A 10,344-nucleotide genomic window follows, 5' to 3' on the forward strand; every position below is an offset into this window, starting at 1 on the left:
CCCCGGGGCCGCGCTGAGCCTGAGGCGCCCCGGGGCCGCGCTGAGCCTGAGGCACCGCGGGGCCGCGCTGAGCCTGAGGCAGCCCCGGGGCCGCGCTGAGCCTGAGGCAGCCCCGGGGCCGCGCTGAGCCTGAGGCGCCCCGGGGCCGCGCTGAGCCTGAGGCACCGCGGGGCCGCGCTGAGCCTGAGGCGCCCCGGGGCCGCGCTGAGCCTGAGGCACCGCGGGGCCGCGCTGAGGCAGCCCCGGGGCCGCGCTGAGCCTGAGGCACCGCGGGGCCGCGCTGAGCCTGAGGCGCCCCGGGGCCGCGCTGAGCCTGAGGCACCTCGGGGCCGCGCTGAGCCTGAGGCAGCCTCGGGGCCGCGCTGAGCCTGAGGCGCCCCGGGGCCGCGCTGAGCCTGAGGCACCGCGGGGCCGCGCTGAGGCACCCGGGCAGGGCACAGCAAGGGCTGCACCCACCCAGGGCCAGCACCCTGAGCACAGTCCCTGGCTGATGGCACCACGGAAAAACCCTGCTTGAGGTTCCTGCTGAGGGAAGAACAACCAGCACGACTCGAGAGCGCTTGGAGAACCTTCGTGTTCGTGAGCAACCTGGCCTGGGTGTTTGAGTTCAACTGGAACAAAACTGAGCAGAAACATGCCAATCGTGTTTTCAAATACTACTTAATCCCAGAATTAGGCTGGAAAAACCTCCAGAATTATTGAGTCCAACCCTTGACTGATCATGACCTTGTCAACTACAACAGCTCCTCTTTAGACAGGATCTTTATTAATTAATTTATGTAGGACTTCTACACTCAAATGCAATACGCAAAGACTTTATAAACTTCTAGACAGCTTTAAAAGCAATTCTAGGCAATTAGGAAATTCTAGGCAGCTCTGAGAGACAATGAAGGAGTCCAGAATGAGGGCTGGTAACTGACAGCTCTCCCCACAGGCAGCTTGCCCTTTGTTACATTCCACTTGCAGTGAAAATCATGTCCAGAAATGGGCTTCTCCTGGGAGATATTTGCTGCTCTTTAGGAAGTGCCTTCTGCAGCTGAGGGAGATGATCCTCAGGGTGATGATGATTAGAAATCTTGTACATATTTGAATAAAATATCAAGCATTTGTTTATGCCAAAGACTTTTATTGATGGAAAAACACAACTTCCTTTGAATTTCTTGGACGCAGCGTAGGCTTATTTTAGGGACTTGGAAAATGCAATACTGGCCTCATTAGAAACTGAAGCTAATGAATGATTCCACTTGAATAAGAGTCATGGAAGTGATGGCAGATGGAACTGTGAGCCCTAAGACCTAATAGGGTAAATTTCTAAACTGTTTTGTTGAAAATAAAATTCCTCACTGGGAAGGAGAGGAATTTTAGCAAGTGGGAAGGGAAATGGGAGCAATTGAAAGCAACCTCGTTTTGGGATCTGAATGTGACTGTGGATTAACAAAAGCCTTGGCACTGATGTTGGTCCTTGCCAGTGTTGTCTCTGCTGTAGAAAATTGGGTTTGAGTTTAATGCAAATCCATCACCTGGCAGCTCCTTCTGCAGTGGTTTCATGTTGAAAAGATGACACAGGAGAATGCCTGGGTAGCCCTTCACCAAACACCAGCCTCCAGTGGGGTCCAGGTAAGCCCAGCAAGCAGCAAAATCTAGCCCAGGACACAGCATGATGTGGCACAATATTGAGATATTGATAATCATTATTGCACTCAGAGAAGAAAGGAGGAGGGAGGATGAAGGGAAGCTCAGAGCCCTGTGAGCTGTTTGACTGGATTCATTGTGGATGAGCACACTGAGCTGTGAGGGGCAGACTGGGGCTCTGAAGGAGAAAGTGAACAGAAATTCAGCAGACACAACAAAGAGTCTATTTCTTTCCTAGTTTATTGACAGGGAATTTTTTTAGTAAGATTTTGGTGCACTCCCCCAGGCAGCTGCAGTGCCAAGGCATGGTGGAGCATAGTGCTCTATGGGAAAAGGCCATTAACAACTGTCAGGGTGGTTCAGAACTCAATGAACAATTATTTTGTTTGTGCAAGGCCCTCAGTGTGGCTGTTTTGAGCAGCCCAGCACTGTTGCTGTCCTGGGATGTTTGCTCCAAGCAGATGACTGGGATCAGGTCCCTGCCAGGAGCTGCAGCCCTGGCGTGGGCTGAGGGCTGGGATTGCAGCGACAGAGGGCTCAGCTGTGCTCCTGCTCTGGGGCTGTGATCAAGGACCAGATGCTGCTCAAGGTGGTTGGGATTTTTAATCTGCACTTCCTTAACTACTCAGAATCATGCCAAGTGCATACTCATAACAGGAAGGTAACAAACTGTGCTGTCATCCTGAAAACGAGGAGTGCAGATGCCGTAACACTCATCTTGAAACTTTGCTCAGGAGGGAAGAGGAAGTGGATTGGATCATCTGCTCCCAGCCCTGTGGTCTGAAAGTGGTTGGCATGATGCCTTCTCAGGGAGAAAATCAGATCAAACTCTGTTCTGCACAGGAGACCTTGCAGTCCAGGCTGTGCCCTGGAATCCTGTGCATTCCAAGGTATGGGATCCAGGGAGTTTCCCTCCTAGAACAGCAGGAACCCTAAGAGGCAAGGACTGAAGTTAGTGTCCACTCAGCCTGTAAACCACTTCTGCCAGCAGCTGAAATCCTCTGGAAGGTTCTGCACTGACAGAAATGATGCTTAATGATTAACCCTAAGAGAAATGACGTGGTAATGTTTATTTTGACATAAATCCACAGCTGTGTTTAAACCCCAGCAGCAGCAGGAAGGCTCTTAAATGGGAGAGGTTAACACTGCATCTTATCAAGGAAGCAAACATAAGCACCAAGCAGGATTTTGTTTAGTAAATAGCAAAATGTCCTTTATCCCTGGTCACTATCAGGTTAACCAGAGTGGTTTGGGTTGGAAGGGACCTTAAAGCTCATCTTGTTCCAACCCCCCTCCCCAGAGCAGGGGACCTTCAATTCATTCAGAGCTTCATCCTTGAATTATTCTGATCATATTTCAATAGGAAAGTCAATCTCCCAATGAATATTGAAATATTGATAATCATTACTGCTCTTGGAGAGCAGACAGGATTACAGAGCTCCCAGTTTTTAGCTGTTTGCCTGGATTCCTTGTGTAAGAGCACACTGAGCTGGGAGTGACAGCTCAGTCCTTCAGTGGCACCAATCCTTCAGGTGCAAATCAAAGTTGTCTGTAATTTAAAAATGAAGTCACTGATCAGCTGCAGAACATCTGATCCCCGTGACATGCACTCTCTTGTGTGTTTATGTCAAAGGGTATGGAAACAGGTGAAGATCCAACTGTCCAGAGAAAATAATTGAGGGTTTGCTGCTGATGGCACAGTGTGACATGAATAAAAAACACTGCATTGTAGTTTATCCATCTTAAATATCAAAACCAGCCTATGTGAAGCTGCCTTAGCTTGAACTTTGCAGAAAGGAAGTGAAGGGACCTGCAGTTACAGAATGTGCCCCTGTGGCAGAGCATCCCTGGGGGAAGGAGGTGCTCACAAACCCCTGCACAGCTGCTGGAGCCAGACAGGGATGATGCAGGGAAGATGGAATGGCCTTCTCCCTGTGCTGGGAAAGGCTGCCTGGCCCTGGGGTAGTGAAAACACGGATCAGTTAGCAGCTGAAAGCACCCTCGTGCATCTGTCAGCTGTTCAGCACAAAGCACAGATCTGTTGCTGTTCAGATGCACTTCTGGATTTCTCCTTTCACTCAGCTGTCAGCACCATCTTGCTTCATGCTGCAGGGCTGCATTTGCTTCCTGAGCAGGAACTGAGTGCTGGGCAGTCACAGATGGCAGAGATCTGATGGGAGCAGCCTCCGGGCTGAGGTGATTAAAGATGGGATGTGGTGCTCCTCAGAGGCTGCTGTCCTGCACCACTTCAGCAGGGCTAAATGGCAGTGAAACAGCCACTCATTCACAGCTGCTTCGGGCATGCAGCTGGAGAAGGGACACACCAGGTACTACAGCTACTCTTTGTTTTACATCAATAATTAGTGGTTACTATGCTTTGTGGAACAAAAAAAAATTACAGCAAGTAATTTAAAAACAATAATTTAATGGATTTTAAGAACCTAATGCCTTTCTTGCAAGAGTCATGGTTCATGGTGTTATTTTCTTGAGCCACTGTCAGTGACTTTGCTTGCTGTTATCACGTCCTGTCCGTGTACAAGTGCCAGAGGTACAAATTCTTCCTGAAGGGTACAAACTGCGAATACAGCAAGCTGTCAGAGGAAAACCAGACAAAACCACCAGGCCTGGCTCAGTCACTGATTTTGGAACATCTCAAAGCTCCAATAATCCCTTGTACTATCCACCTTGAAAAGGTTTTTCCATAAAATTAGTCTTGAAACCATGTCTCTTTGCTGTTCCTCAAACCCCACGTGCTTCCTTGTTGGAGCAGAATGAGTTGGATTTAACTGCTAGAGAAGAGTATTTCTAGGTGTGTTGAAGGCTGAAAGGCTACGGAGAACTCGCTGGTGTGGAGAAGAGGGAGCTGTCCCAAGGTAAGAAGGAAGCACACGTGCGGGAGCCACAGTAGCAAGGTTTCCTCAGGCTGTTCTCCTCCTCCGGAGCTTTGTGTTCTCTGCTGGCTCCTGGGAAGTTCCGGAATCTTCCAGAGTAATCATACGTGAGTTCCTCTCCAGCAGCAATATCAGCAGCTGCAAAAAGCGCCAGTTTGGGCACCATGGAGTCAACTCTGACGGGCACCATGAAGAGGTTGGGCTCACAGGAGTGGTTCAGGAACCTGCCCACGTTCCCGACGCGCGTGGGATCCACGAAGGTCTCCATGACGCGCCCGTCGTGCAGGTGCTCCCTCACCGCTATGATGTAGTTTGGTTCCTGTGGGCTCTGGGCCCGGATTCTCCTGCGGGCCTCGGCGAAGCCCAGCACCTCCCCGGCGTACTCGCACACGAAGCTGCCCGCGGGGACGGGCTGCAGGGCGCGCACGCCCCAGCCCTTGCGCCGCGTGCGGAACACCTGCAGGCGCAGCCGCAGCCCCCGCTGCACCAGGCGGTTCTGGCAGCCCTCCCCGCAGCAGCACAGGCTGTTGCACTCAAACACGGGCCTGGAGAAGGGCTGCTCCTGCTGCTGGGCCAGCAGGAGCCCCTGGCTGCTGTAGCTGTGCCCGCGGCTCAGGCAGGGGCACGCGGGCGCCGCGCAGGAGCGGCTGCGGCAGGGGCAGCCCGGGAACGTCACCTCGGTGGGGTCCAGCTGTCCGTCCGCTCCGGCCACGCTCTCGGGGCTGTACTGCGGGGACAGAGCAGTCAGAGCCACAATGGCAAACAAGTCTGTGTCTATAAACAGGTATTTTTATATCTGATCCCAGAACAAAAATCACGAACGCTTTGCTTTTCTGTCAACTGCCAACCCAAACTTGTCTGAAATGTTTAAAAGAATACAAATCACATATTCCATATAGACCAAAAACCAGCTGATTGCTCTTCCCAGGGAGGTGATAGAATCACCATCTCTGGATGTGTTTAAAAAAAGACTGGACATGGCACTTGGTGCTATAGTTTAGTTGAGGTGTTAGGGCATAGGTTGGATGATGATCTTAGAGCTCTCGTCCAACATCATTATTCTGTGATTAGTGTCTGAATTTCTCAAAACAACCCCCTGGCCACAAAAAATACTTAGCAGAAAAAAAAATCGGCTCATTAGATCGTACTATGTACGATTTTAATTTCTAGAGATACTAAAGACATTTATTTATGGATTATTTATTTGCAGAATTATCAAGGTATTGCTAAAGTAATTCTCCCCGCACTTCAAAATGCTCAATAAGTTACTTCTAAAGTTACTCTATAGCTCTTCAAGCCACAGAATTTCAAATACACAGTTATGTTAAAAATGAAGATACTTTTAATTTATCTCTTCAACTTGTTGCATGCACACTGCCTCCCAGTTCCGGTAGGAAATCAGGTTCTCAAAATTACACTGATGCCCCCAGCAGGTGAATGGCTATAGAACCACGGAATGCTGAAAAACAAAACCCGACAGAAACTGCTGCATTTGGAAACCAAGGTACAGGACAGCCAGAGGGTATTTCCACTCCCTCCTCAGCATTCAGCTTTATTTAGAAGCCTGGAGGATGTGCTATCACTAAATATTACATTTCACAGCAGCTTGTACCTGGCACTTCTGGGTGTTGTGAAAGATGACAGTGCATTTGCAAATTTCTTTTTTTAATAAGCATCAGCTTCCCAGTCACTCGGCTTTACTCAAAACCAAGTTTCATGTTCCTCAACCACCATTTCGGTAAAATACGAGCACACCATGAAATTCAGGGAGATTTGGCTCTACAGGGATCACAGCTTACTTTTTCCTCAAGCCTTATTAAAAGCTTCTCCAATCTGGTTTGTATAAACTCTCAAACACCACTAAAGCAAATTCCTAGGCAGCCTAGAGCGACAGGACAAGCAGGAACAGATACAAACTAAAACCCAGCAGATTTCGATGCGATATTAGGGATAAATCCTTCCCTGGAGGATGGGAGGCCACGGGGCAGGCTGCCCGGAGAAGCAGCGGCGGCCGCACCGCCGGCGGTGTCCGAGGCCCGGCCGGAGGGGCCTGCAGAGGAGGGTGTCCCTGCAGAGGAGGGTGTCCCTGCACAGGGAGGTGTCCCTGCAGAGGAGGGTGTCCCTGCAGAGGAGGGTGTCCCTGCAGAGGAGGGTGTCCCTGCACAGGGAGGTGTCCCTGCACAGGGAGGTGTCCCTGCAGAGGAGGGTGTCCCTGCAAAGGGAGGTGTCCCTGCACAGGGAGGTGTCCCTGCAGAGGAGGGTGTCCCTGCAAAGGGAGGTGTCCCTGCAGAGGAGGGTGTCCCTGCACAGGGAGGTGTCCCTGCAGAGGAGGGTGTCCCTGCAGAGGAGGGTGTCCCTGCACAGGGAGGTGTCCCTGCAGAGGAGGGTGTCCCTGCACAGGGAGGTGTCCCTGCACAGGGAGGTGTCCCTGCAGAGGAGGGTGTCCCTGCAGAGGAGGGTGTCCCTGCACAGGGAGGTGTCCCTGCAGAGGAGGGTGTCCCTGCAGAGGAGGGTGTCCCTGCGGAGGGAGGTGTCCCTGCAGAGGAGGGTGTCCCTGCAGAGGAGGGTGTCCTTGCAGAGGAGGGTGTCCCTGCAAAGGGAGGTGTCCCTGCAGAGGAGGTGTCCCTGCAAAGGGAGGTGTCCCTGCAGAGGAGGGTGTCCCTGCAAAGGGAGGTGTCCCTGCAAAGGAGGGTGTCCCTGCAGAGGAGGGTGTCCCGGCAAAGGGAGGTGTCCCTGCGGAGGGAGGTGTCCCTGCGGAGGGAGGTGTCCCTGCCCCGCTCTCCTCCCCGGTGTCCCGCCCCGGTACCTGGAAGGCCGGCGGGGCCTCCCCGGGCGGCCACAGCGCCACGGCCACGGCCTCGCTGCCGCCGCTCAGCTCCGCCATGCCCGTGCCCCGCCCCCGCCGCCAAAGCTCCGCGCCCATTGGCTGCGAGGGGACGGTGCCGCTCGCTGATTGGGCGGAAACAGTGATTGACAGCGCCGAGAGGGGGCGGTGCCGTGTTGCATGGTCCCGTCCCCATCGGGGCGGGCACTGAGCGGGAGCCCCGGCCCGGCCCAGCCCCGTTCCCGTTCCCGTTCCCGTTCCCGTTCCACACCGGCCCCGGTCTCGGTCCCGCCCCGCATTCCCGGCCCAGGGATGCAGCCGCCCTCGGCAGGGTACGGGGAAATGCCGCCCCACCCTCTCCGGTCCCTCCCTCCCTCCCTACCCGAGGCTACACCTCCGACTCGCGCTGCGCTTCGTGCGATCTGTGCGAAGTGCGCGCCTCAATGGTCAGCGTTAATAGGAAACCACGGAGTTGTGTTATATTCCTCGCGTGCCTGTCAATCCCTGTTTATTTTGAAGGTGTTCGGGTTTGCTTCTTTTCTTTTTTCTTTTTTTTTTTTTTTAACGTGTCTGATGAGCGGATGGGGCTCCGAGCCCCCGTGCAGGGCAGGCAGTGCCCCATGCTCCTGTCCTGGGGATGGGAACAGCCGTGGCCATTGGCAAAAATGGGTCAGAAACTGTTGTAAAGTAGTTAATAATTGTTGAGCGTGTACTGTTAAAAAGTTTGGTTGTTATATTGTAAAAGGGATTTAAGGGTAGTTATAAGAAATACGGTACTCACTGTATTACACCTAAATAAAGTGCAGTGCCCAAGCGAAAGGAGCCAGCCCGGACAGAGCTGTAATGGCCAATCCAGTGCCGAAACCTTCGTACAAATGAAGGATCCCAACAGAAACCAATCCAGAGGACAGAAAACAGGATAAAAGGGGCAGCAGACCCAGTGAATGTGTGCTGCTCCACCTGGGGCACCGGGGATATTGCTGCTCAGGGAAGGAAGCATATCCAGCGCTGCAGCATCCTCGATGGATGGGAATGCTCCTGTTCAGCCTGCGGGCCCCCCTGAGCTCTAGGCCTTATTATAATAAATGCTGAAATCATTGTAATACTGGAAGTGTGTTCCTATTTTTTACAGCTGGGGATTATGGCTTTTGGCAAGACATGATCCAGCCAAATCAGTGTTCTCTGTGATGGGAGACACAAATCCATGGAAACAACTTGTGGCTTGGGATCACACACAGGTTTGGGTTGGAAGGGACCCTAAATCCCACCCAGTGCCACCCCTGCCATGGCAGGGACACCTCCCACTGTCCCAGGTGCTCCAGCCCCAGTGTCCAGCCTGGCCTTGGGCACTGCCAGGGATCCAGGGGCAGCCACAGCTGCTCTGGGCACAGGGGCCAGGGCCTCCTCTCCTCACAAACAAGAATTTATTCCCAATCTCTCATCTAAACCTGGCTCAGGGAAGTCCTGCCTGTGCAATATATGACATTCTTCTAAAGCATCTCACACGATCTCTTTCAGAGCTCCATGTCTTGGGGAACCAAAGCCAGGTGTGCTCCCCTGCTGGGGGTTCCATTAGCTTTAGTATTTAGCTCAGGTGTTTTGGGTTTCAGGTTGATTGGGAAGGCAAAGCCAGGTGTGCTCCCCTGCTGGGGGTCCAATACCTTTAGTATTGAGCTCAGGTGTTTTGCATTTGAAGTTGATGAAGCTGAGACCGTTAAATCATTTCACCTGAAGCTGTTAAATCATTTCACCTGCACGAGCCAGGTGTTTCCATTTGGAACTTAATTAGCACACCTACAAATGAGCCCCTGCCTCAGAGCTGGGTGTTAGAAGTTTCTGGAGTGTGCCCTGTGCTGCTCCAGGAGGATGTTACTGTAGCTGCTGGTCCTTGGGATGGTTACTGACCTGGCTTTTCTGGCCTGTCTTTCTGCAACATTCAAGAAGTGAAAAGTTGTTGCATCTTCTGTTTCCTTCGTCCTGCCTGGAAAAAGGAGCTGAGCAGCAGCTGGTGAGTTTGAACAGTGAAATTTGTGTTTATGGGGGATAATGGGGGTAGGGGGTTGATGCGAAGGTAATGAAAGTGTTGTTTGCTGGGTAACTGAAAGGATTGTTTTTGCCCTGGGGCTGTAGGAGGAGGGGAGGTGCAAAAGAGGCGCTTCTGGAGGTCTGTGCTTCTCAATGTCTGGCTTAATTTTGGGGAAGACCTTAATCAGTTTAAGGTTGTGCTGTTAGTGCTTTATTACAGATCAGAATGTACATGGTGGAAGGGTCTAAACGCAGCCTGTGGTGCTGGGTTTGTCCAGCACAGCTGCTCTGGGTGGCCGCTCTCGCCCCAGGAGTGTGGGGAAGGCAGATCAGCTTTGGGAGAGCTGCTGAGCGGTTGGTGATGCTAAAATGTGCTTCAGTTTAGGGCTTTCTGTTATTAACGAGCTGACTTTTAGATCAAGGCACTGATTTGGCTGCTGGTCCCCAGTGCCAGATAGAATTCCCTACCATTTTGAAGTGATTGCAGCAACAAGTCATTACTGTGTTGTGGAAGAAATAGGTTACTTGTATGTGCAGGGGAGGGGTTTGGGAGCTTGCAAAAGGTCATGGAAAATTCAGTGTTTTCCTCCTCCTCATCTCACCTAGAGCTCTGTTGTGTTGAACTGTGACTGGGTTAAAGTGTTGGGAGGTCCAGGGTAGGTGAAAAACTGAGTGAAAGTTTTCATTTGTTATATAAAATTGTTGTGGAAGGACAACTTAAAATGGAGCTGGAAGAGTGAATTGGAGGTGAACTTTGTGATGCTGATCTGAGGCACCTGGGAATTTCTTTTGCAGTCTCTGGGATGAGACTGCAAATCCTTTTTGTTACACTATGTGTATTAAGGTGCTGAGTCTTCCCCCTGTATAAATAATACTTTTTTCTCATAAGTAATTTTTGTGATCCCTCTCTACACTCTTTTGAATTTCTTAATATTCTTCTGAACGTTGGAATCTGGGAGGCTTGCCCTGCCT

The 10,344-nt window shown here is 51.8% G+C and overlaps 1 protein-coding gene across 1 annotated transcript; it reads right to left on the minus strand.

Annotated features, from left to right (window-relative positions):
• Window positions 1-4,302: 4,302 nt before the first annotated feature.
• LOC128939773 (histone-lysine N-methyltransferase SETMAR) lies at window positions 4,303-7,407 on the minus strand. Its single transcript, XM_054280944.1, has 2 exons — window positions 7,330-7,407; window positions 4,303-5,250 (listed from the first exon to the last, which is right to left on the minus strand). Exons 1-2 carry the CDS (start codon window positions 7,405-7,407, stop codon window positions 4,462-4,464), a joined length of 867 nt encoding a protein of 288 aa, XP_054136919.1. The 3' UTR covers window positions 4,303-4,461.
• Between the last annotated feature and the right edge of the window lie 2,937 nt (window positions 7,408-10,344).

The sequence above is a fragment of the Melozone crissalis genome, unplaced genomic scaffold (genome assembly GCF_028551555.1).
Source record: "Melozone crissalis strain CALT ecotype California unplaced genomic scaffold, PUWL_Pcris_2 ptg000029l_1, whole genome shotgun sequence".
NCBI lineage: Eukaryota > Metazoa > Chordata > Aves > Passeriformes > Passerellidae > Melozone > Melozone crissalis.

Coding starts and splice junctions, on each gene's coding strand:
- LOC128939773 (XM_054280944.1), bottom strand. CDS start 7,407: ATGGCGGAGCTGAGCGGCGGCAGCGAGGCCGTGGCCGTGGCGCTGTGG. Junction 5,251..7,329: donor AGGCCCCGCCGGCCTTCCAG/GTACCGGGGCGG, acceptor CTGTCCCCGCAG/TACAGCCCCGAGAGCGTGGC.